Here is a 20,946-nt window from a genome sequence, read left to right on the forward strand (position 1 = left end):
CCGGTCTAGCCGATCGGCCTTCGATGCTTGCTCCCTGCACACAACAAAATGGCTCGTTACCGGAGTGCTGCACGACTGCACATAACCCTGTCACCCCCACACATGTTGCATAATGACTTCCAAAATCGAACGAGAGAAACAACTCGGGAACATGGCGCCGTATCCGGTCCTTGCTATAAAATGGGCACGATGCCCCAATTCCTCATTATCAATTTGAACTACGAAAAATGAGCAAAGGAAAAGTACTTCTCTGCCTCTACCGTGGAGGTCAACATGCCCACCAAGTTAAGGGTCTTTTGGGATGTGTTGAAAATGAATTAGGAATTCGCAAGTACATCGAATCCAAGGGATACGAACTTGTTTCCACCGACAGCAAGGACCCAATTGGTTCTTCTGAAGTGGACAAGCACCTCAAGGATGCCGAAGTTGTTATCACAACTCCATTCTACCCTGCCTACATTACCAAGGAAAGAATGGCTAAGGCACCAAACTTGAAGATCTGTGTAACTGCCGGTGTTGGATCTGACCACGTTGACTTGAACGCAGCAAACGAGCATGGTATCACCGTTACTGAGGTCACTGGTTCCAATGTTGTTTCCGTTTCTGAGCATGCCGTTATGACCATTTTGGATTTGGTTCGTAACTTTGTTCCTGCTCACGAACAGGCTGTTAGCAAGGGCTGGGACATTGCTGGAGCTGCCATGAACCTGTACGATTTGGAAGGTAAGACCGTTGCAACCGTTGGTGCTGGTCGTATTGGATACCGTATTTTGGAGAGATTGATCGCTTTCAACCCAAAGAAGTTGTACTACTACGACTACCAGGGTCTTTCCAAAGAGTTGGTTGACAGATTGAACAAGGCTTCTGAGGTGTTGAACGGTCGTGGAGACATTGTTGAACGTGTGGAGAACCTTGAGGACATGCTTGGCAAGTCCGATGTGGTTACCATCAATGCTCCATTGCACGAGAAGACCAAGGGTTTGTTCAACAAGGAGTTGATTTCCAAGATGAAGGATGGTGCTTGGCTCGTCAACACTGCTCGTGGAGCCATTTGTGTTGCTGAGGATGTTGCCGAAGCTCTTGAGTCTGGAAAATTGAGAGGTTATGGTGGAGATGTGTGGAACGTGCAACCAGCTCCAGACAACCACCCATGGAGAACCATGCGTAACCAATTCGGTGGAGGTAACGCTATGACTCCTCACATCTCTGGTACTTCTTTGGACGCTCAAGCTCGTTACTCTGCTGGTGTTCAAAACATTTTGGAGAGTTACTTTAGCGGTAAACACGACTACCGTCCTCAGGATGTGATTGTGTCTGGCGGAAGATATGCCACCAAGTCTTACGGTGAAAGAAATGACGGCAAGTAAATGAATAGATGATCAAGTAGAATGCAAAATCAAAAATTCAGAAAACGTAGTACGAAAGGAAATGAGAGTCGAATGAAAAAGCTATTATACAAAAATCAAAAATTATGCAAAAATGAAAAAATACAAAAATGCAAAAGTGAAAGTGTAGTAAGGAATAGAATTGCAATAGCAGACTAGTAGAAAAAAAGCAATTCAACCTAAATTCATTGAAACACTCTTTTCGCATCTCAATATTCACTTTGGTCTTCTCAATATACACTTTTTCCCATACTTAATATCGCATGTGCTCATTACTATTTACAATATTTGCTATCGTACAACCATTTTCACCATTCCACTCCATAAATTGTAAAATTTCCACTCCATTTCCTTTCCATTTGAATTTACATTTTGAACCTACTCGGTGATGGAATCTTGCATCACAAGTTTTCTGGAATGCGAATCAAAATGTTCGCTGATTTCCTTGAAAGTCATTGCCTGAGGGTCGGCTTCCATGCTGTGTTTGTCCTTAAAAGTGACTTTTACGATGGGTTTTTCAGATGCTGGAGAAGTGGAAGTGAGTACCTTAAAGTCCACAGCACAGGTTGCACGCAACGAAGTGGGTATTCTGGACAAGAAGAGCCGGGCGGGTTTGGCACTGGCCGCAAAAGGGTCAAATTTGACCGATACCTTGGTGAAATATTTTGTGATCATGATTTGACTGGCGAGTCGGTTCAGAATTGAAAAATTAATTGGGAGTGGATGCAGGACTGGAGGGTTATATGCAGAGAGTATGATTGCAAACACTGAATACCAGAACGGCCCATGTATTATATTTTGCTGATTAATCCTTGTCAAGGACATTTTAATCAAGAAAGAAAGAAAAGAATTGTTTATTTTTTTGATGTAGATTATGAACCAAGGTACTCTTCAGTAACTTAGCTTTTAAAATCGCTGGATGAATCTCTTTCAGTCTCAATTTATGCTTCCTCGAATTACTCCAGCGAATTGAGCTGTTCAATAAGCAGAAAAGCTGGGTAGCGAAAAGAAGAACACTTTCTTTTAGCAAATACGCAGGCTCTTCGATGCCTTACTAAACCAATTCTAAGGTACTTTAAAGACGGAAATAATTTGAAAGTGAGTCAAATCTTCATTTTTGTTAGTGATTGACCTTCACTATGCTTTGGTCGAATTCTCCATTTAGCTATGAAGGCTTACCGGTACTAATTTTCACAGTCTCAGAATTGACTGCGACTCGAATTGACTGCGACTCGAATTGGCTGCGAATTTCAATTTCAATTTCAATTATCGCAAACTACGAAGGTTCCGGTTCATTAATACAACGCTAAAATGAACTGTGGGTTCATTTTATCAGCCGATACTTGGCCAAAACAACCACATGCTCACACGCCACAACCACATTAAATTTAGCAACCTAAAACACAATTTTAGTCGCATGACGAGCCACAATTCTACTTATTGTATTAAGGTTCTTCCCCAAAAAAACCATTCAAACTGAGGGGCAACTCCGCAACTCAGAACTTCAGCCTTCAAAAGTCACTGCCTACTCTCGTATATGTATATTTGAGTGGGGTAATCTTTCGTTATGAGCAATGGCTAGATGATCTCATTTTACATCACTATTCAACTTAAGAACACATGCAATTGAGGCTGTTGGAGTCTTCCATCGTATTTGACTAAAATTGTATGGAGATTGGTTTTGGAATTGGTTTTGGTAACTTGTTCAACATCCAAAATAAACCTGCGCAAAAATAATTCGCGAACATTTTTTTAGTTGCATTATTGTGGCAACTAAAACCGTGCGTCCAACGCATTAAAGATCGCGTAAAAATCGTGTATCTGGTGTTCTGTGGTCCCATACCGGCATGGTGGCTCTTAAAATACTCTTTTGTTGGTCCAAAATGGTTAAATTAGCAACTTGAGCCGAACAAAAACAAACCGAATAAAACCGATCCCTTCCATGAAATCGATCAAAACCCGTAATCGATCAAAACCAGCCTTCTCCAAATCCTGCAATTGAGCTGTGTCAAAACTCCCAATAACCCCTGAATCCATTGATCTCCAAAACAATTAACCTCCTTTTGGCTCGCTTCCGTGTTGACACCATTTCTACAAGACGCGACTTATTTTTTTAGGCCATCTAACGGTGTTTTCTTGTTTCCCCTTTCACTTTCCACCGTTGCTCCCCCTTAATTACGACCTACTAACGGAGAAACTTCTCGCGAACCCTATTGTTCGGCCTTTGGTTCGCAGCGGCCGCCAGCATTATCTTGTTCCATTGTTTTGACTTTCGCATCATCGACCTGTCATTGACAAATTGGGTAATAATAATATCAAAATGGTGAAGACATTGTTTCCACACGTGATGATACCACCTTAAAGGCTGGTTCAATAGACCTGGTTGCGAACCTTAGCACGCAATTTATGTGGCTTATTATGTTTGGAACAATCGTCGGCCTACCTCCCGTCGTCTGCACACCCCTACTCATACCAATACGGTGGTGGTTACCCCCGAAGGAGCGGTGTGGTTTGGTTTGACGTGTCCCACGTATTGTTTCTAATGGGCACAATAGCCTCCATCCACAACACTCCTTCAATGGTACCGAGCGTATAAAACCCCACCGCAACCCAAATCCCTCTTCCTACGTGAGTTTCTCTGCCTCATTTTCCTTCGTTTGTATTTACTCATAAGGCTGCCAGATGTTCACTAAATCTGCAGCGGCAGCGATTGCCCTCACTGCATCTTCGTTTCTTCTCGGAGGTGCTGAGGCAAACAACAAATATTTGTACAACGATTACACCGACTTGGCTGCAAAACAAGAAACCAAAGCCTACTGCTTGGACAATGACTTGGTTCAGATCGATGCTACCGACTTGAATAAGAGACATTTGATCTCAGCTGACGCAGGCATTGCTGCCGAAATTGACACTCCAGTTGCTGACGCCGCTGCTGCAATTGGAGCAGACGCTTCTATTCTCAAGAGACACTTGGTTGAGGCCGGTCTTGGAGCTGCTGCCGATCTCGATGTCTTGGGACTCGTTTCTGCCGAAGCTGGACTTGGAGCTGATGCTTCTATCCTTAAAAGACACTTGGTCGAAGCCGGTCTCGGAGCTGCCGCTGAAGCTGACATTGCTGGTCTTGCTTCGGCTGGTCTTGCCGCCGGAGCTGAGGGTTCCATTCTCAAGAGAGGTTTGGCTGACGCTGCTGCCGGTATTGGTGCTGGACTCGACACTCCTATCGGAGGAGCTGAAGCTGGAATTGGCGGTGCTGCATCCATTCTTAAGAGACACTTGGTCGAGGCCGGCATTGGAGCTGCCGCTGCAGCTGATATTGCTGGTCTTGCTTCTGCTGGTATTGCCGCTGGCGCTGATGCTTCTATCCTCAAGAGAGGATTAGTTGACGCTGGTCTTGGCGGTGCCGCTGCAGCTGACATTGCTGGACTTGCTTCCGCTGGAATTGGTGCTGGAGCCGAAGGTTCTATTCTCAAGAGACACTTGGTCGATGCTGGTCTTGGAGCAGCTGCCGATCTTGATGTCTTGGGACTCGTATCTGCTGAGGCTGGACTTGGCGTTGAGGCTTCTATCCTTAAAAGACACTTGGTGGAAGCTGGTCTCGGAGCTGCTGCTGAAGCTGACATTGCTGGTCTTGCTTCTGCCGGTATTGCTGCCGGAGCTGACGCTTCAATCCTCAAGCGTAGCTTGGCTCAAGCTGCCGCTGGACTTGGCGGTGAGATCGACGCTGGCGTAGCTTCTGCTGGAGCTATGGCCGAAGCCGAGGGCTCTATCCTCAAGAGAGTTCTCAAGAACATCGCAGACGCCAAGCAGGTTGTCTTGAGTGCATTCACTGGATCCGTCCCTAAGGCTTCGTTCACCGTATCGGACGTTGCTTGGGTCAAGGATGACTTGTTCAAGGTGACCATCAACTTTGCTACCCAAGATGCCGCTCAATTGTTCGCCAAATTCCAAGACGAGTTGAAGTCGCTTCTGCTTTCTGGAACTGAAGACGAAAACAAGGTGTTGTGGGATGGTAGCTCCAAGAGCCAGATCGACAACTTTAACCAATGGTCTGCCTCTGTGTTGGTCAAGGCTTCCAAGCACCAGAACCTCTACTGTTTGCCAGACGACTTTGCTATTAAGTTTGACTGGAACGCAAACGACTCCAGTGAATTGCATAAACTTTGGGCTGACTACTTTGATACCACCTACGAGTACACTTTGTCTCAACAGTTCGACTCGGGAAAGAAGAAGGCCCGTCGTAACTACAAAGTCTCAAAGAGAGAGTACGAAGAAGGTAAGGCTACTCAGTCGAACTCTACTGCTGCTATTGATGAGTCGTCGTTGAAGGACCTTCAATCTTCTACCAATGTGTTGCCCAACTTCTGCTGGCCCGCACAGTGCTCTTCATAATTCCTTCGTCATTTCGTGGACTAGTGTCCTTAATCAATGTTTTAAGCTACTTAAATTATAAATGAAAATCTTAAGCTCTAGCAACTTGTAGATACTGTATACTGCGTCTCGTCTATCGTTTTCCCCACACATCCACCCACCAGCTGATAAGAGCAACCAACTGATTTACGCTCTACATGCTTAAGTCACGTTCTGGGACACAGGAAAATTATCTGTTCAATTCTCCAGTGGGCTACTCCAAGAAACCACTTATACCTCCACTAATCAATTCTTCCTGCCAAGAAAAAAATGAATTTCATCCCAATGAAATACCCAAACGAAATCGACTCGATACACTTCCGTTCGAAGTACGGGCAAAAATAGCCAACGAACTCAGCCAATTTGATTGTCTCAATCTCCTCCGCACAAACAAAGCCATGTACATGTCTACGATGCCTCGGCTCTACCAGCATATTGTCATTGATGAAAATTACAGTCAATTCAACAAGGAGATATCTTTCAAATATTATGAAAAGACGGTGAAAAACAGACCAGATTACCGCAAAGAGCACTCGTGTACTTTTGTCAAAAGCTCGTACAATTTTCGGAGGTTGTTGACCCATTACATTCTGCTTTACGAGACCAAGTTCAAGTACTGCGAACCGTCGAATATTCCCACCAGCAGCTTTCCTTATATCAAGACATTGAAGTGCCTCGAGCTCCCAGACTCCCTCAACACGTACGACCACGAACTTAATGACCAAATAAGTGATTTTTTTACAACTTTGGTCCACCTTAGAGAACTCATTTGGCTCAACGACAATTTCCGACTAGAGTACTTGGGCAGTCTTCCCAATACCAGCTCCATACAAACGCTTGTTCTCAACATAAAATTCAGCAATTACCTCTCGGAGCTCAGTTCCGAGCCTCCAGAACATTCCGACTCAGAGCTGATATCCTCGGTTTCGTCGCTGAAACCATTGACTTTTCCAAACATCACCAACTTTCAAATCCGACCATTTCAGAACTCCACCCGGCTTCAGCGCATTATTAACAATCTCCTAGTGGGGGAGAACATCTCCCAGGTTCTGCAGAACCTCAGAGTGCTCAAAATAGCTCGGTTTGACAAAGATGTCAATGTCTTGGTTCCGCCATGTGGAGAGCTCGTTTCGGCGAATTCTGACTCGTTGAACGAACTTGATTTGCACACTATCCGATCTCTTTCAGAAAGCAAGTTGGAATATCTTTCAAACCTCCAAGTTCTACTGCTCAACAATTGCCTATTATCACCCAGCGATGCCGACCTTTTACTCAAGTCAGTCAACCTCAAAAATCTCAAAACTTTGGAACTCAAAAATGTATCTGAATACCAAAGAATCACCCAAACAACAACTGAAGGTATAGAGGACAGTTTTTTAACGAGAATTTGTGATCATATAGGCCAATTGGAGCATTTAGCTCTTGACTTCCGCGAAGCATATACAGACACCGTTTGGCTATTTCTTTCCAATTTGAAGTCTGAAGCTCTAAAATCATTGGACTTGATCCTAAGATACAACAGTACCAAGCTAGAGCAATTTTCTATGAATGGACTCTACCTGTGCTATGCTCAATCACTTGTATCAGGAAACAAGAAAGAAACCGTTACCAAACTTTCAATTGAAATCAAGCAAGAAAACCAATTCTGTGACTTGATTATTCCACTTCCCTCCAACAAATTCTACCATGAATTGAGTCAATTCAAGCAACTTACAGCTCTAAGAATCAATCCCAATGTGTCGCACGATTGTCATGAAGTGTTGCAAATGGTGGAATCTTTGCCAAAACTCAAATTTCTTGATGTCTTTGGAGCCCAAGCAGGCGGGGCACCCAATCTTGGTTTAGGTATGGTCCACCCTACCATCTATGACGACTGGTTTAAAGTTCAACATGTTGCGATTATGTACTTTCACCATAATTCGCAGCTAAAATATATCCGAATTAACAGGTGTGTTTTCGAGCGAAAAGACGAGGTGATTCCCCGAGACGGACTCGACGGCTGGTTCAGCCAATTGGTGCGAGTGGGCTACAATGTGGATATGTAATCGTGATCATTAAGTCTATTAAGTATAAAAGTCCAATTGGACCATCTATCAGTGGACTACCGGATTTCGTCTAATTGGTTCATTGGACCATTGGCTCCGTCTACCATGGTCTCTAGTTGCGGTTGAGACTGATGTCAAAGATTTCTCCAAGAAAGCTACCTTGGAATTTGCGCACAGGCTTCTTTTTGTTAGCAGCAGCAGATCTGATCTCCTTCATAATCTGGGCTTCCTTTTCGGCGGCAGTCATTTTGGTAGGTGCAAGCATTTTTAATGTTTGATATCGAGAAAAACGCCCTTTATATCTATTTTCGGCCTTATGGAAACAGTTACTCCGATGCGGCCAACCTCATCTCCATTGGCCCGGCGCGTTTTTCGCACCGGAAAAACCCCGCCCCACCAGCAGTGAGGGGTACACAGTAAGTCCGGATGGAGTTTGAGATGGAGTTAGCGAACTTGAAGGGTATGCGAGGGGCCCGCTAAGCGTGGCATAGCGAGTCTTTTTTGGAGTTTTTTGGACGAAATTGAACTCGTTAAACACACTTGTTTTTCAACGGTCGGCGAGCCATTCTCCGAACTCGACACCGACTTCGCCCATTTGGGACAAAAAAGAAATTCGACACAGTTGGTGCGGCGCGGCGCGCCAAATAGTCTGGACTTAGCTGATATAAAATGGCTGCAAATAGGAAAGAAAAAGAAAAACTCAAACAACAGCGTTTGCTTTCCTTGAAACAAGTCGAAACAAGTCTCTAAGTTGAAGGAATTTCGATTTGAAAACATTTGGCTTGGTAATGGTCGTATGACTCTAGCCTTGACTTGAGCCGCGCGGATTATTCCGCTCGGGTAGATGGAGCGAGGTGCAGGCATATAGTGAGTCAAGTCGTGAGTCACGAGTACAGTCAAGAACGCCAGTGTCAGAAACCAACAGAAACAAACAGAAACAGTAACCGAACCAGATAATGATGTAGAACCCTTACTAAACGAAAGAATCCTTTCGATATTCCAAAAAATCAAGTGAACCGTCGGCTGCAAAATAATTCAAAATGTCATCCTGACCATAAAACAAATCACCAAGGTTATTATTGGCGTGACCAGCATCGAACTTCTGCCGAAAGGTTTCGTCGTGGTAGTAATTCTTTATCAAATTTACCAAACTCCACATTTTGTCTCTTTGCAATCTCTCCATTATGAGATGAATCTGTCGTTCAACGCCGGTTAATTCTGCTGTTGGGTTTATCAGAGCCGACTTCTTAGTTGTAAGTGACTTCTGAAATGTCTCAATTGCTTCAAATTTTTTAGCTGACCCACTTATCAAACCACTCAATTCGTTAAGCTCCTCCTCAGAAAATGGAAGCATCGCTTTAGCCACAAGTTCATCACAATTCTCGTACATGGACTCCTGGCACATCAAGAGAGTCCCGTAATTGTATTGTCTTTCCTTCAAGTAACCACAATTGGACACCTTACCTAGTTGTTCATCAAATTCTATCATTTTGGTTTCCATCAAGATGATGTTCTCGATGATTGATTTCAAACCAGCTTCTAATAGTGGCTTGTTCTTGGCACATTTAAGTCTATCAAGCTTTTTCAAGGTGCACCGAGCTCGAAGTCGGAGCACTCCTGTCAATAATTGCATACTGTTGCAAGCAATTAAAAGAGGACGAAAAAAGTACTCTCTCGAAGGACCAAAAAATCGAGAGCAAGAATCTATAAAGCCTTTTTGTAGAAAAGGCAACTCTCCATAAGCAATTAAAACAAGTTTTCTGAGGTAATTGAAACCCAAAATGTTGTCTCCTCTAGTCTCCAGACCCACGTACAAAGCATAGTAGAGTACCATCAAGAAGCACTTGGACATAGTTAAGAACCGAAACTTGATAGGTTTTGCCAGATTTTTGCTGTAGGGCGTGAAATAGCTTTCGAAAGTGCCCAATTCACGAGAAATAAGCGTCTCAAATTCTCTAATCTCTGCCACCAATTGATGGTGAGAACAATATTTTCGAACCATCAGCATATCAATCAACTTATAGAGTTTATGAATCACAGGAGCCAAAGATGCCAACGCTGAACACACCTGGTTTAGCATCGCTGAGTTGGTTATGGCTTGCTGTGGTAACTTCACCTCAAAATCTGAGTCTTGGAAATATAATGGACTGTAGTACAAGTGAGCCAACTCCATGTTCATCATTTGCAAAACCAACCAAAAACATCTTCTGAACTGAATCCACAGTAAATCATACTTTGTAAGCTGGGAACGCACTCTCTGGTCAAATTGAAGGCTTCTTGCAATCGCAACTATGGTAGAAAACATTATACTGGGATCTCCATGGTTGAAATAGCAGTCGCTTTCTGGCGCCCGCAAGTTGTAATCAAAAAGCAAAGTCAAGGCTTGAAGAACCTCCCAGTTAGAGTCATAGGTCAAGTCAAGACACTGCAATAGGCTTTCCAGAGCATGGATAGCGTCGATGGAAATCCGGCATTTTGAAGCAAGTATTTGGTTTTCGCCCAAGTTCAAAAGGTGCAAATAGACATGGCGCAAAACAACCACCAATGTAGTGATGGTTGCAATGTCTTTTTTTCAGATTCACACAAAGTTTCGAGCCGTTTTCGTTCGTGGTGAGAACATTTTCATCAATCAATTTTTCAATATTCTCTCTAAACCTGTCTTCAAAAACCAAAAATGAGCCCAAGCTGCAGTCTGAGAAGAACACATCAAGGCAACTCAAAATGGTATTTTTATCAGGAATTTCAGACTCAATTATCTGTAGCAATGAACTGCTCACCCAGTCTGGACGGGCACTGTAAATTATTCCCGCAGAAGCTCCATAAATAGATATTCTCTGACGAGCCACAAGTAGGTCGTCATGAGAGAAATCATGCCCTAGTCGCTGAATATAAGAATCTTTAAAGTAATTACTGGCCTTCTGCTCCAATTCTTCAATCTGAGCTTTTGGTATCATACTACTTCTCATGGGAATTTCGTCCCAAACCACTTTTTTTTGGGTTAATATGTGATTCTGCATTAGCCCAGTGATAGGGTCCGCTCTCGCCATCATCAAGTAGACCAAAATGCCATGTCGAAACTGGTTTCCGTGTTTTATTTCATAGTCATCAGGACCAGAATGAAGGGCATTTGCTAGGTTGAAATGGAAGTCTTCAGTTCTCAGTGTATTGGGATAACCCCCATAAGCTCGGGATAGGCTTGTTGTCTGTTCAAAACCCAGTTCTGGTTGAAATCGTTCCATACCAGTAAGGTTTCCAGTCAACTTTCCGGTAAAATTCTCATTCAAATTTTCGTCACTCACAGAACAAACTTCACCGGGAGGCAAAGTGGCCAAGTATATCGAGGTGTTTTTGCCATTGAACATACAAGTGGCTTCGGTTCCCAGCTTTATACAAGAAGAACAGGGATATCTACGGTTGCATTTTTTCTTCCTCACGCGGCAGTTTGTGCACGAAAACTTTGTTCTACCCCTTTTTACGACTTGTTCCATGGAGAAGCAATGAGAAAACAGCAGTTTCAAGTCAGCCTGACTAGCAAAATATAGCGTGATTAGCAAAATATAATAGTAAAGAAAGTAAAATTAGAAGTTCGCACTGAAATCGAAATGTCAAATCTAAATCTGAGATCGCACGAATAGACGAACAAACTTTTCGATGACATATATTATATACCGAAGATGAGTTACAAAAAATGAAGTCAGGTGGTAGTGACTGCTAAAACTGTTAATTTCCAAAGCTGGTGTATTCTTTCTATCAATATTCTTAGATTTTATGCGATACAGAATTTCGATGGTGAATTTGCAGCCGTTCACCCTTCATCAATCACTACTTTTCCCAGTCATATATAGGCTGCACTGCCAAATGTTGGCTAGAACGAAAGTCCCTGTTGTAGTATGAGCCCAAATTTTGGGACATAAACACCACCATATTCAAAAACATCAAGAGGCCATCAAACACATAAAGAAACACTTCATGAGAAATAATGTATCCGTCGTTGCCCTGGGCATATTCAACACATCTAACGACAGAACGGACAAAGATCAACACAGAACAGATCATCAAAATCACAAGAATCATCTGCCAGTTTCGAGTTGATGAAGGCTGATAACGATAATGCATAGCAGCTGGCGAAGGTCTTTGGCTTATTCTGTACTGGAAAACACTCATCACAACAATGAAAATGCCAAAGAAGACTATTTGGATGATCAATCCAGCAATAACAATATGTTCGCCAAGTTTCATTTGGTCTTGTCCTTGAGACATAATACCTCCTCCCCCAGCCTGAACAAGAAACGAAAGAACGTCTCCACATACAAAGATTTTGGTAAGCCACTTCAATGGTATAACCGAGAGGTTTTCACATCCTGTAACCCGAATAACGTGCCCCAATGTCATATATATAGTGGCTGCAAATAACGCTGGTGCAACCAACAAAAGAAGCGACTGAATGATATAGGGAGTCAATGATTCGTCGTTCTTAGAAGACAGAGCTCTAGCTCCATACCCAACTATTTCAAATAAACCTCCCAATAGAAAAGGAATAAGCGATAAAATTTTTTTCAATGCCGTTTGACTTCGATTTCTCAATGCTGCTGTGAATTGATATGCACAAAAAAGGGTTGCAATGCAAAATAAAATGCACGCAATGATGGCTGCGGCCAAAGATGGGGTGTACTGGTAGAATTGAAAGTCCAGGGACATGTTTTGGGTTTGGTCCTGAGTTCCATGATCTTATATACATCGTTACTTCGCCTGGACGGAGTGCGGGATAGCGGGATAGCGGAATAGCGGAGATGGCGGAGATGAGCGGGATAAGGACTGCATGGAGAGCCGCGACAATCTAGATAATGGAAATGACTAATGGAAGGGATAGTTATGAAAAGATTATCAGTCTTAAACCCCTATTTATATTCATCACCTCAACCCCGCCATCTACAACCTTACCGGAGCAACTTCGACAATTGGTCCATTGATAAACTGGTGTATGGGCGCACTCAACTTCTTATTGATCACGGTCATTCCAGTACTGGTGTACTGGTGTACTGGTGGTCGAAAACAGCAGTAATTGTGATTCAATCGGTACTGATGCGAACAGAAAGTTTAAGGAAAAATTGAGAGAATGTAGTAAATGGAAAGAATAAGAAATTGAGTATAAAAGATAGCAGGATCAGTAGCTTCCACTTCCTACTCTAGGTTTGGCAAATTATCTCTCGTATATGTTTAATTACATACTGAGCTTCGCAGCGCACTTTGATAATTTCTTGATCACTAATGGAGAAACAATCGACTGAAGAAACTATGGGGGAAAGAATGACTGAAGAAACTGGGGCCAAAAATCCGACAATCAATATTGGGATTACAGTGCAATTGTTGACTTATTTCCTGTTATGTTTTGGCTGGGTACTTCTCGTCACCTTTGAAGAGAGAAATGTTAATGTAAAGATTTCGGGTTATATCTGGTTATGTTCTGCAGCTTTCCATGTGATCGCTTTATTAATATCGACATACGTCACAATCTTTGCCTTTCGACATAAGGAGTTAAAATTTATGGTTTTTGGGAGCTTAGTCTATCTTGGTATGTGCCTTACATCATTTATATCGCTTATCATTTGGTTCTGTCTAGATCGGTAACACAAATACACAGACTCTTCGCTACCTTTAAGTCTGAGACTACGAATCATGGGATCATACCTTGGCAGAAAGACGCTATATCACCAATATAGTATCAGTGTATTCCACAGCTCGCACAACACTACACCACCGTGGAGGATATCATCACGTGATCGGTTGGTCGCGTGGCTCATAACGCGGTTGCAAAACTATTTCGCATTTGTACTTCTTCATGTCAACACCACCAGTGCAAGAAATGACACCTCCACAACAGCCGGAAGAGCTGAATCCACTCCAATTGGAAGGAGTTACTCCACAACAAATGGAAGAAATGGTTAGACATCTTGTGAGAGCATTTTATACACCACGAACGGATGAACTGACTTCTTTACCAGTGGAGGAAATGGCCATAGCAACTACGTCCGAAGCTACGCCCGAAACACTGGATAGCTTGATGTCAACCCTGAATAAATGGCGGATAGCGATTGCACTTACCTCTGGTCTAGGTGCGGTGGTGTCATCCGAGATTTTCGTGAAAAGAATTCCGAAAGGGTTGAGCATCACTTTGGCAGTTGCTTGTAGGGTTCTTACAATTAATCGGGTGCTTGGCATATCCGCTTCCAATCGGCGCAAGGACCCACCCAAAAATTATCATTGGAGCATGTATTCTGCTGTTGCGTCCACAGCGGTATATGGTGTCGCCGGCTGGTACCTTTCTCGAAAACAACATCCAACTGTATTTGTATGTTTGGTTATGTTGATGTTTACAGCCATTAGCGGCATGTCCTCGCTAAAAATGTGGGTATTTGCTTTTCTTAGCTTATATATGTTTACCTTTATTTATATATATGATACCCACGTACTGTTTGTCACAAAAACTTGTCAAATCATTCTAATACCCACGAGCTAAGATGCGAAATGCAAGACATGTTCTGTCTGCCTTATCGAACGTTAGTTTATAAACTTGATATTCCGGTATGGAAGTCACATAAATAGACTCATAAACTGGAAATTTTCGGTTCATCCTTCCAGATTATTACTTATTTATCTTTAAGATGGTGAAGTTCTTAGCCACACTTGATCAGATATATACAGGAAAAAACAGAATGAAAGAATGTGTTGCAACTTTACTTAACAATTGACGGGCATATCGGGATCAGGATCCAAATACGAACAACAGCAATAAGTGTGCCTCAACTCGGTACACTCTCAAGTCTATTGTAATACTGGGCGGGGGTAGCAGTATACAGGTTTAGTCTAAACTTCCAATGGTCACGGTGGGGGCGAGTCTAGAGCGTATCCACGTGAGTGTGATATAGAGCGGCAGGTGAGACATATGGAGTAGTAGCTAGTTACCCCAGTAGTCTTCCCAGCTACCGGAGCTCATCGTTGAATAGGCCGAAAAAAACTCTTCGAGTTCCTCGGTGCTGTCGTGTCGTCTGATCCTACATAGATGCAACGTCCAGGTCCTGCATTTTCAACACCGGTGTACCGGTGTACTGATAAGACGAGAAAGTACAAGGAATAATAAAATTCAATTAACCAGAAAAAGAAAAGAGAATGAAGGAAATGGAAAGTATAGGGATCTAATTGAGTATAAAGACAGCAGAAGTAAGCTGGACTCCGCGATAGTCGTTTTCAGGTGCATTTGACCTGCGAAAGCTACGACTTTTTTTCACGACTCTAGGTTTGGCAGATTATTTGTACGTTTAATTATAAACTGAGCTTTGATCACAATGGAAGAAAAAGCGACTGAAGAAACTGGGGCCGAAACTCTGCAGAAAGTTAGTACGATCGACCAGTATGCAGTTCTGTTTTTGACTTTTTTCCTGTTGAGTTTGGGCTGGGTATTTCCCGTCGCCTTTCCAAAGGAAAATGTTAATGTACGGATTCCGGGTTATATCTGGCTCTCTTCTGCAGCTTTCCATGTGATTGGTGCTGCAATATGGATAAACGTCGTAATCTTTGCCTTTCAATATAAGGAGTTGAGATCTTTGGCTTATAAGAGCTTAGTCTATCTTGGTTTGTGCCTTATATCATTTATATCACTTTTCATTTGGTTCTGTCTAGATCGGTAGTACAACTAGACAGATTCTTTGCTCTTGTTATTTATCAATAAGAGCTTATAAGTGAAATTCAAGCAGAACAGCCTAGAAATACGTGGTCATTCTTCATGCATTTTGTGCATTTGATGAAGTTGGCGACCCTCGGAATAAATGTAGTATGTTGGCAATAGTAAGCAATAGTAAGCATTAGTAGCACTAATAACAATACCAAGCAAAGAAGCAATACAACATGAGATTATCAAGTCTTAAACCGTCATTTTATTTTTCAGCTTCTTGACCCCACCATTCACAAGGCTCAGCGGAAAACCGCCTCCGGCAATTGGTCCACATTCATGCTGGTGTATGGGTGCACTCAACGGCTAATTGATCAACGGTCAAGCAATTAATGCACCAATGCAATTCATAATGCAATGTAGCCAAGCAAGTCGCTTAGGTTTACGAGCTTAAGGTCGTGTGACCAAGTGGAAATTGGCGCCAGATTAGCGGGGTACCGGCGGTAAAAATTGAAATGAGTAGGCGGATCCACCATCCAATAAAATCAAGGAATTCCGTCCGCCTCCATCACCAGCCAACACCAATTGGTCCACGGCCAACTCTATCTTTCTTCTGGCATTGCTGATTTGAAGGGACCCGCGGACTGCACACAGCACCACGTTGACAGTGCGCGTTCACGGCGAATTGCAGCCACGTGGGGGGCCGGTGTTGCAAATTAATCGCCCAAATAGGAAACACGTGGGGTGGGCCAAGAAATTTCAACCATTGCAATTTTGCATTGGCACCATTTTTTAGCCATATCTCTTGGCTTGACACAGCCAAGAGCTGTCAACAACGCAAGCGAAGATCATTTATGTACGGGACCCTTGGCTACCACCACAAACAAATTTGGGCCCACTTTAATCGTCACAAATTACACCACATGGGTGCAAAAAATTCGGTCATAAAGTGCGCCGCAGCGTCGTAAGTAGGGACAGATTCGCTTCGGACAATGGTCATCAGGGAGAAATTTTGAGGAAAGTTGGAAGATACTGACATTAACCATCACCACAGACTACCACCATTAACCATCATTCATCTTCTTCCACCACATTTATCTTTCCCGTTCTCCAACGCTAGCCCAAAACCTCTCGCGAGGCGTCAACCCGTGGTCTAAATTATCTGCATCTGAAAAAAAAATAAATTAATTTCGCCGTAGACCCCAAGTATATAAAGGCCTCGAATCCTCAAAATTATCATCCACCACAACTACCACTATGGCTGACATCAACGAAGCTTATCCTGTCAAGGAAAACACCGCTGGTGGTAAGACTGCCTTCAAGGATTACATTGGAAAGTTTGCTCACATCGAGGACCCATTGGAGAGAAGAAGATTGGCTCTTGAAGAAATTGACCATGCTGGTTTCGGATGGACTCAAGTCAAAATGATTATGATTGCCGGTGTTGGTTTCTTGACCGATTCTTATGATATTTTTGCCATTAACTTGGGTATTACCATGTTGTCTTATGTCTACTGGGAAGGAGGAAAAATGCCCCAATCCACCACCACTTTCTTGAAAGTTTCCACCTCGGTTGGTACCGTTATTGGACAATTGGGTTTCGGTATGCTGGCTGATATTTTCGGTCGTAAGAAGATTTATGGTTTGGAATTCGATTGTCATGATCGCGGCTACCATTATCCAATGTTCTTTGGGTCCTTCTCCCGCCATTAACTTTGTGGCTGTCTTGGGTTTCTGGAGAATTATTATGGGTATCGGTATCGGAGGAGATTACCCTCTTTCCTCCATCATCTCATCGGAATTTTCCACCACAAAATGGAGAGGTGCTATCATGAGTGCGGTTTTCTCCAACCAAGGTCTTGGTCAAATTTTTGCCGGTATTGTTGCCATGGTTTTGGTGGCTGCCTACAAGGGTCCATTGAACGTGAGTACCACCGAATGTGTGGGTGACTGTAGAAAGGCTTGTGACCAAATGTGGAGAATCTTGATTGGATTTGGATGTGTTCCAGGATGCATTGCCTTGTACTACAGATTGACCATTGCTGAATCTCCAAGATACTCATTGGATGTTAACGAGCACGATGATGTTCAAAAGGTTGCCGACGCTGAAGGTGCTCTTGATGTTCATGCCCAAGAGATTGCCCCTCCAAAGGCTTCTTTCAAAGACTTCTGGAGACATTTCGGACAATGGAAATACGGAAAATACTTGATTGGTACTGCCGGTTCTTGGTTCTTCTTGGATGTGGCTTACTACGGATTGGGTTTGAACACCTCGGTCATCTTGCAAGCCATTGGTTACGCTTCTTCCACCAACCTTTACCACAAGCTTTACAACACCGCTGCCGGAAACTTGATTTTGGTTTGTGCCGGTTCTTTGCCAGGTTACTGGTTCACTGCTGCCACCGTTGACACCATTGGACGTAAACCAATTCAATTGGGAGGCTTCATCATCTTGACCATTTTATTCTGTGGAATTGGTTTCGGATACCACAAGTTGACTGACAAAGGTTTGCTTGCATTGTACGTTCTTGCTCAATTCTTCCAGAATTTCGGTCCTAATACTACCACTTTTATCGTTCCTGGTGAATGTTACCCAACTAGGTACAGATCTTCCGCCCACGGTATTTCTGCTGCCTGTGGTAAGGTTGGTGCTATTATTGCTCAAACTTGTCTTGGTACTTTGGTCAACCACGGATGTGGATCCGACCCTAAAAACCAAAACTGTTGGTTAAACCACGTTATGGAGATCTTTGCCTTGTTCATGTTGCTCGGTATTGGTACCACACTTTTGATTCCAGAAACCAAGAGAATGACTTTAGAACAAATTTGTGAGAAGTATCACGATGAAGTTGACACCACACAAATTGGAAGAGACAGATACACTACGCACGAGGAAAGCTATGATTCCGAGGAAAAGCAATAAATAGATATTGGGATAATTAATGATTGATAGAAAAAAGAAGTTATCGCGAAAGCGATAGCTTCGTAGTTCTCAGAAATTCTCAGTAATGTCTGATCTGTTTTCGCTGACATTTTTCGCGGCAAGTTCTTAAAGTTCGCGGTATTCTCAGAGGACTTCTCGCTACATTTTCGCGGTACTCGCTAGTCTCGCTATTTCTCCATTCGCGATCTCAGTCTCGCAATTCGCAATCCTTCTCACTCCCCCATGTCCAAATTCAATGCCGAGTGGCTAGTGGTGGTGGGTCTTCTCCTCTACTTCTACCTCGTGGCAGAGCCTTCAAAGCCCTTTGTGCGTCCTTTTCGACTTTCAGATCCTTCTATTCAGTTTCCATTTGCTACTCACGAACGGGTAACCGATAACCAACTATACGTTATTTCGTGTATTTTACCATCATTAGCCATCACAGCATGGTGCACAGCTTTGCTTAAACGCAAAAAGCTCACAAAATTCCAGTTTCAGCAATTGGTCAACACCTCCCTACAAAATTTATGGCTCTCAATTTCCATTACTGGAGTAATAACTGATGTTCTCAAAGCATGGATAGCCAGACATCGTCCAGACTTTTTGGAGCGATGTGGACCAATAGTAGGGACTCCTATAGATAAATTGGTAGGAATTGAGGTTTGTTCTGCTCCTCTTGGGCAAATATATCTTGTTGATGGCATGAAAAGTACTCCATCTGGACACTCGCTGATCGCATTTGCTGGATTATTTTATTTCAGTTTATGGATTTATAGTCGAATTGGCCATTTGTCCATTGGATACCAATTATCGTCTTGTCTTCCTTCATTGCTAGCCACATACATAGCATTGAGTCGAACTCAGGACTACCGACATCATTACAGCGATATCATCATTGGCTCGGCCATGGGCATCGCAATTGCGACAATCACATTTTTCAGAAAAGAAAAAGATAAAACAGAACTACCTCTTTGATCTAAACGTTTTAGTAATATATTTATTACTCGTCCGTTGAGGACCCCCAATTAATGCAAAACTCTATCCTAAAATGTATCTAAAACAAAAACGATTTTGAAGTAAACCGGGCCTTGGGCCAATATAAAAAAAAGGGAACAAACAAAAAGCAAGCTGACCAACGAGTTGAGCGTTGGTTGATGAGTCGTCACATTAATCATTAAGCAATTAGTACTTCAATTTCTTGGGTTGTTCCCATGGGTTTTCCTGGTTGGTGAAGTGTCCATAAGAAGCGGTCTTGAAGTAGATGGGTCTGGCCAAGTCCAATTCCTTGACAATCACACCTGGTCTCAAGTCAAAGTTGTTTCTAATAATCTCCACCAATTGGTCAGAGGAGTATTTGGAAGTACCATAGGTATCCACGTGAACCGACAATGGCTCAGCAACACCAATGGCATACGAGAATTGAACCAAAGCTCTTCTGGCCAATCCAGCGTTCACCAAGGATTTGGCAACCCATCTAGCAGCGTAAGCAGCAGAACGGTCCACCTTGGAAAAATCCTTACCGGAGAAAGCACCACCACCGTGAGCACCCCATCCACCATAAGTGTCGACAATGATCTTTCTTCCGGTCAATCCAGCGTCTCCCTGAGGTCCTCCAATGACGAATCTACCAGAAGGCTGGATGTGGTACACGGTTTTGTCGTCCAAAAGATGAGCGGGAATCACCTTCTTGACCACATGTTCGTGAATTTGAGCACGCAAGTCTTCGGTAGAGATTTCCTCGGCGTGCTGCGACGAGATCACAATGGTGTCCACTCTCAATGGAACCACGGCTCCTCCGTCCTTTTTGTACTCGACAGTAACCTGGGTCTTGGTGTCGGGTCTCAACCAGCTCAACGCACCGGAACGTCTGGCAGAAGCCAATTCCGCGTTCAACTTGTGAGCCAACAAAATGGTGAGCGGCAACTTCTCGTCGGTCTCGTCGGTGGCGTAACCAAACATAATACCTTGGTCACCAGCTCCCAAATCTTCCAAGGCTTTTTCATAATGTAAACCTTGGGCAATATCAGGAGATTGTTGTTCAATGGCAACCAAAACATTACATGTCTTGTAGTCGAAACCCTTGTCACTCGAGTCATAACCAATGTGCTTGATAGTGTCTCTAATAATCTTCTGGTAGTCCAATTGTGCCTTGGTGGTGATCTCTCCAAACACCATAATCATACCGGTTTTGGAAGCGGTTTCACATGCCACTTTGGACAAAGGATCCACAGCCAAACAAGCGTCCAAGATGGCATCAGATACCTGGTCGCAAATCTTATCGGGGTGACCCTCACCCACGGATTCTGACGTGAACAAGAATTTTTCGGCCATTTTCAAATGCTCGAAAAAAGAAAAATTTGTACATATTTATACTGGTAGAGCCACAACGTGGTGGTGATAGCACGTGACGCGCATGTGCGCGGAACGACAAAGCTCAACATACTAAAAAATAGAAAAGGAATAAAAAGGGAAATAGTGGTGCCACAGTCGCTTATACACTCACCATGTGCTCTACCACAC

General features: G+C 43.2%; 12 protein-coding genes across 12 annotated transcripts; 6 read left to right on the top strand and 6 right to left on the bottom strand. All coding sequences in view use genetic code 12, as the record gives it.

The window, feature by feature from the left end:
* Window positions 1–227: 227 nt before the first annotated feature.
* On the top strand, window positions 228–1,367 carry PGUG_03290 (formate dehydrogenase; the record flags this gene model as incomplete). The annotated part of the gene is made up of 1 exon (XM_001483859.1): window positions 228–1,367. The coding sequence occupies one exon, from the start codon at window positions 228–230 to the stop codon at window positions 1,365–1,367; it is 1,140 nt and encodes a 379-aa protein (XP_001483909.2).
* Window positions 1,368–4,067: 2,700 nt separating this feature from the next.
* Window positions 4,068–5,774, top strand: PGUG_03291 (uncharacterized protein; the record flags this gene model as incomplete). Its single annotated transcript, XM_001483860.1, has 1 exon — window positions 4,068–5,774. The coding sequence occupies one exon, from the start codon at window positions 4,068–4,070 to the stop codon at window positions 5,772–5,774; it is 1,707 nt and encodes a 568-aa protein (XP_001483910.2).
* PGUG_03292 (uncharacterized protein) lies at window positions 4,223–5,005 on the bottom strand (the record flags this gene model as incomplete). Its single annotated transcript, XM_001483861.1, has 1 exon — window positions 4,223–5,005. The coding sequence occupies one exon, from the start codon at window positions 5,003–5,005 to the stop codon at window positions 4,223–4,225; it is 783 nt and encodes a 260-aa protein (XP_001483911.1).
* Window positions 5,049–5,540, bottom strand: PGUG_03293 (uncharacterized protein; the record flags this gene model as incomplete). The annotated part of the gene is made up of 1 exon (XM_001483862.1): window positions 5,049–5,540. One exon carries the CDS (start codon window positions 5,538–5,540, stop codon window positions 5,049–5,051), a length of 492 nt encoding a protein of 163 aa, XP_001483912.2.
* Window positions 5,775–5,950: 176 nt separating the features above from the next.
* PGUG_03294 (uncharacterized protein) lies at window positions 5,951–7,837 on the top strand (the record flags this gene model as incomplete). Its single annotated transcript, XM_001483863.1, has 1 exon — window positions 5,951–7,837. One exon carries the CDS (start codon window positions 5,951–5,953, stop codon window positions 7,835–7,837), a length of 1,887 nt encoding a protein of 628 aa, XP_001483913.2.
* A 973-nt stretch (window positions 7,838–8,810) lies between these two features.
* Window positions 8,811–10,142, bottom strand: PGUG_03295 (uncharacterized protein; the record flags this gene model as incomplete). The annotated part of the gene is made up of 1 exon (XM_001483864.1): window positions 8,811–10,142. The coding sequence occupies one exon, from the start codon at window positions 10,140–10,142 to the stop codon at window positions 8,811–8,813; it is 1,332 nt and encodes a 443-aa protein (XP_001483914.2).
* A 112-nt stretch (window positions 10,143–10,254) lies between these two features.
* PGUG_03296 (Zn(II)2Cys6 transcription factor domain-containing protein) lies at window positions 10,255–11,325 on the bottom strand (the record flags this gene model as incomplete). Its single annotated transcript, XM_001483865.1, has 1 exon — window positions 10,255–11,325. One exon carries the CDS (start codon window positions 11,323–11,325, stop codon window positions 10,255–10,257), a length of 1,071 nt encoding a protein of 356 aa, XP_001483915.2.
* Window positions 11,326–11,659: 334 nt separating this feature from the next.
* Window positions 11,660–12,535, bottom strand: PGUG_03297 (RTA1 domain-containing protein; the record flags this gene model as incomplete). Its single annotated transcript, XM_001483866.1, has 1 exon — window positions 11,660–12,535. The coding sequence occupies one exon, from the start codon at window positions 12,533–12,535 to the stop codon at window positions 11,660–11,662; it is 876 nt and encodes a 291-aa protein (XP_001483916.2).
* A 1,141-nt stretch (window positions 12,536–13,676) lies between these two features.
* Window positions 13,677–14,354, top strand: PGUG_03298 (uncharacterized protein; the record flags this gene model as incomplete). The annotated part of the gene is made up of 1 exon (XM_001483867.1): window positions 13,677–14,354. The coding sequence occupies one exon, from the start codon at window positions 13,677–13,679 to the stop codon at window positions 14,352–14,354; it is 678 nt and encodes a 225-aa protein (XP_001483917.2).
* Window positions 14,355–17,142: 2,788 nt separating this feature from the next.
* On the top strand, window positions 17,143–18,426 carry PHO84 (phosphate transporter; the record flags this gene model as incomplete). The annotated part of the gene is made up of 1 exon (XM_001483868.1): window positions 17,143–18,426. One exon carries the CDS (start codon window positions 17,143–17,145, stop codon window positions 18,424–18,426), a length of 1,284 nt encoding a protein of 427 aa, XP_001483918.1.
* Window positions 18,427–18,669: 243 nt separating this feature from the next.
* PGUG_03300 (phosphatase PAP2 family protein) lies at window positions 18,670–19,401 on the top strand (the record flags this gene model as incomplete). Its single annotated transcript, XM_001483869.1, has 1 exon — window positions 18,670–19,401. The coding sequence occupies one exon, from the start codon at window positions 18,670–18,672 to the stop codon at window positions 19,399–19,401; it is 732 nt and encodes a 243-aa protein (XP_001483919.2).
* Window positions 19,402–19,608: 207 nt separating this feature from the next.
* SAM2 (methionine adenosyltransferase) lies at window positions 19,609–20,757 on the bottom strand (the record flags this gene model as incomplete). The annotated part of the gene is made up of 1 exon (XM_001483870.1): window positions 19,609–20,757. The coding sequence occupies one exon, from the start codon at window positions 20,755–20,757 to the stop codon at window positions 19,609–19,611; it is 1,149 nt and encodes a 382-aa protein (XP_001483920.1).
* Between the last annotated feature and the right edge of the window lie 189 nt (window positions 20,758–20,946).

The sequence above is a fragment of the Meyerozyma guilliermondii genome, genomic scaffold, assembly GCF_000149425.1.
Source record: "Meyerozyma guilliermondii ATCC 6260 scaffold_4 genomic scaffold, whole genome shotgun sequence".
Lineage (NCBI taxonomy): Eukaryota > Fungi > Ascomycota > Pichiomycetes > Serinales > Debaryomycetaceae > Meyerozyma > Meyerozyma guilliermondii.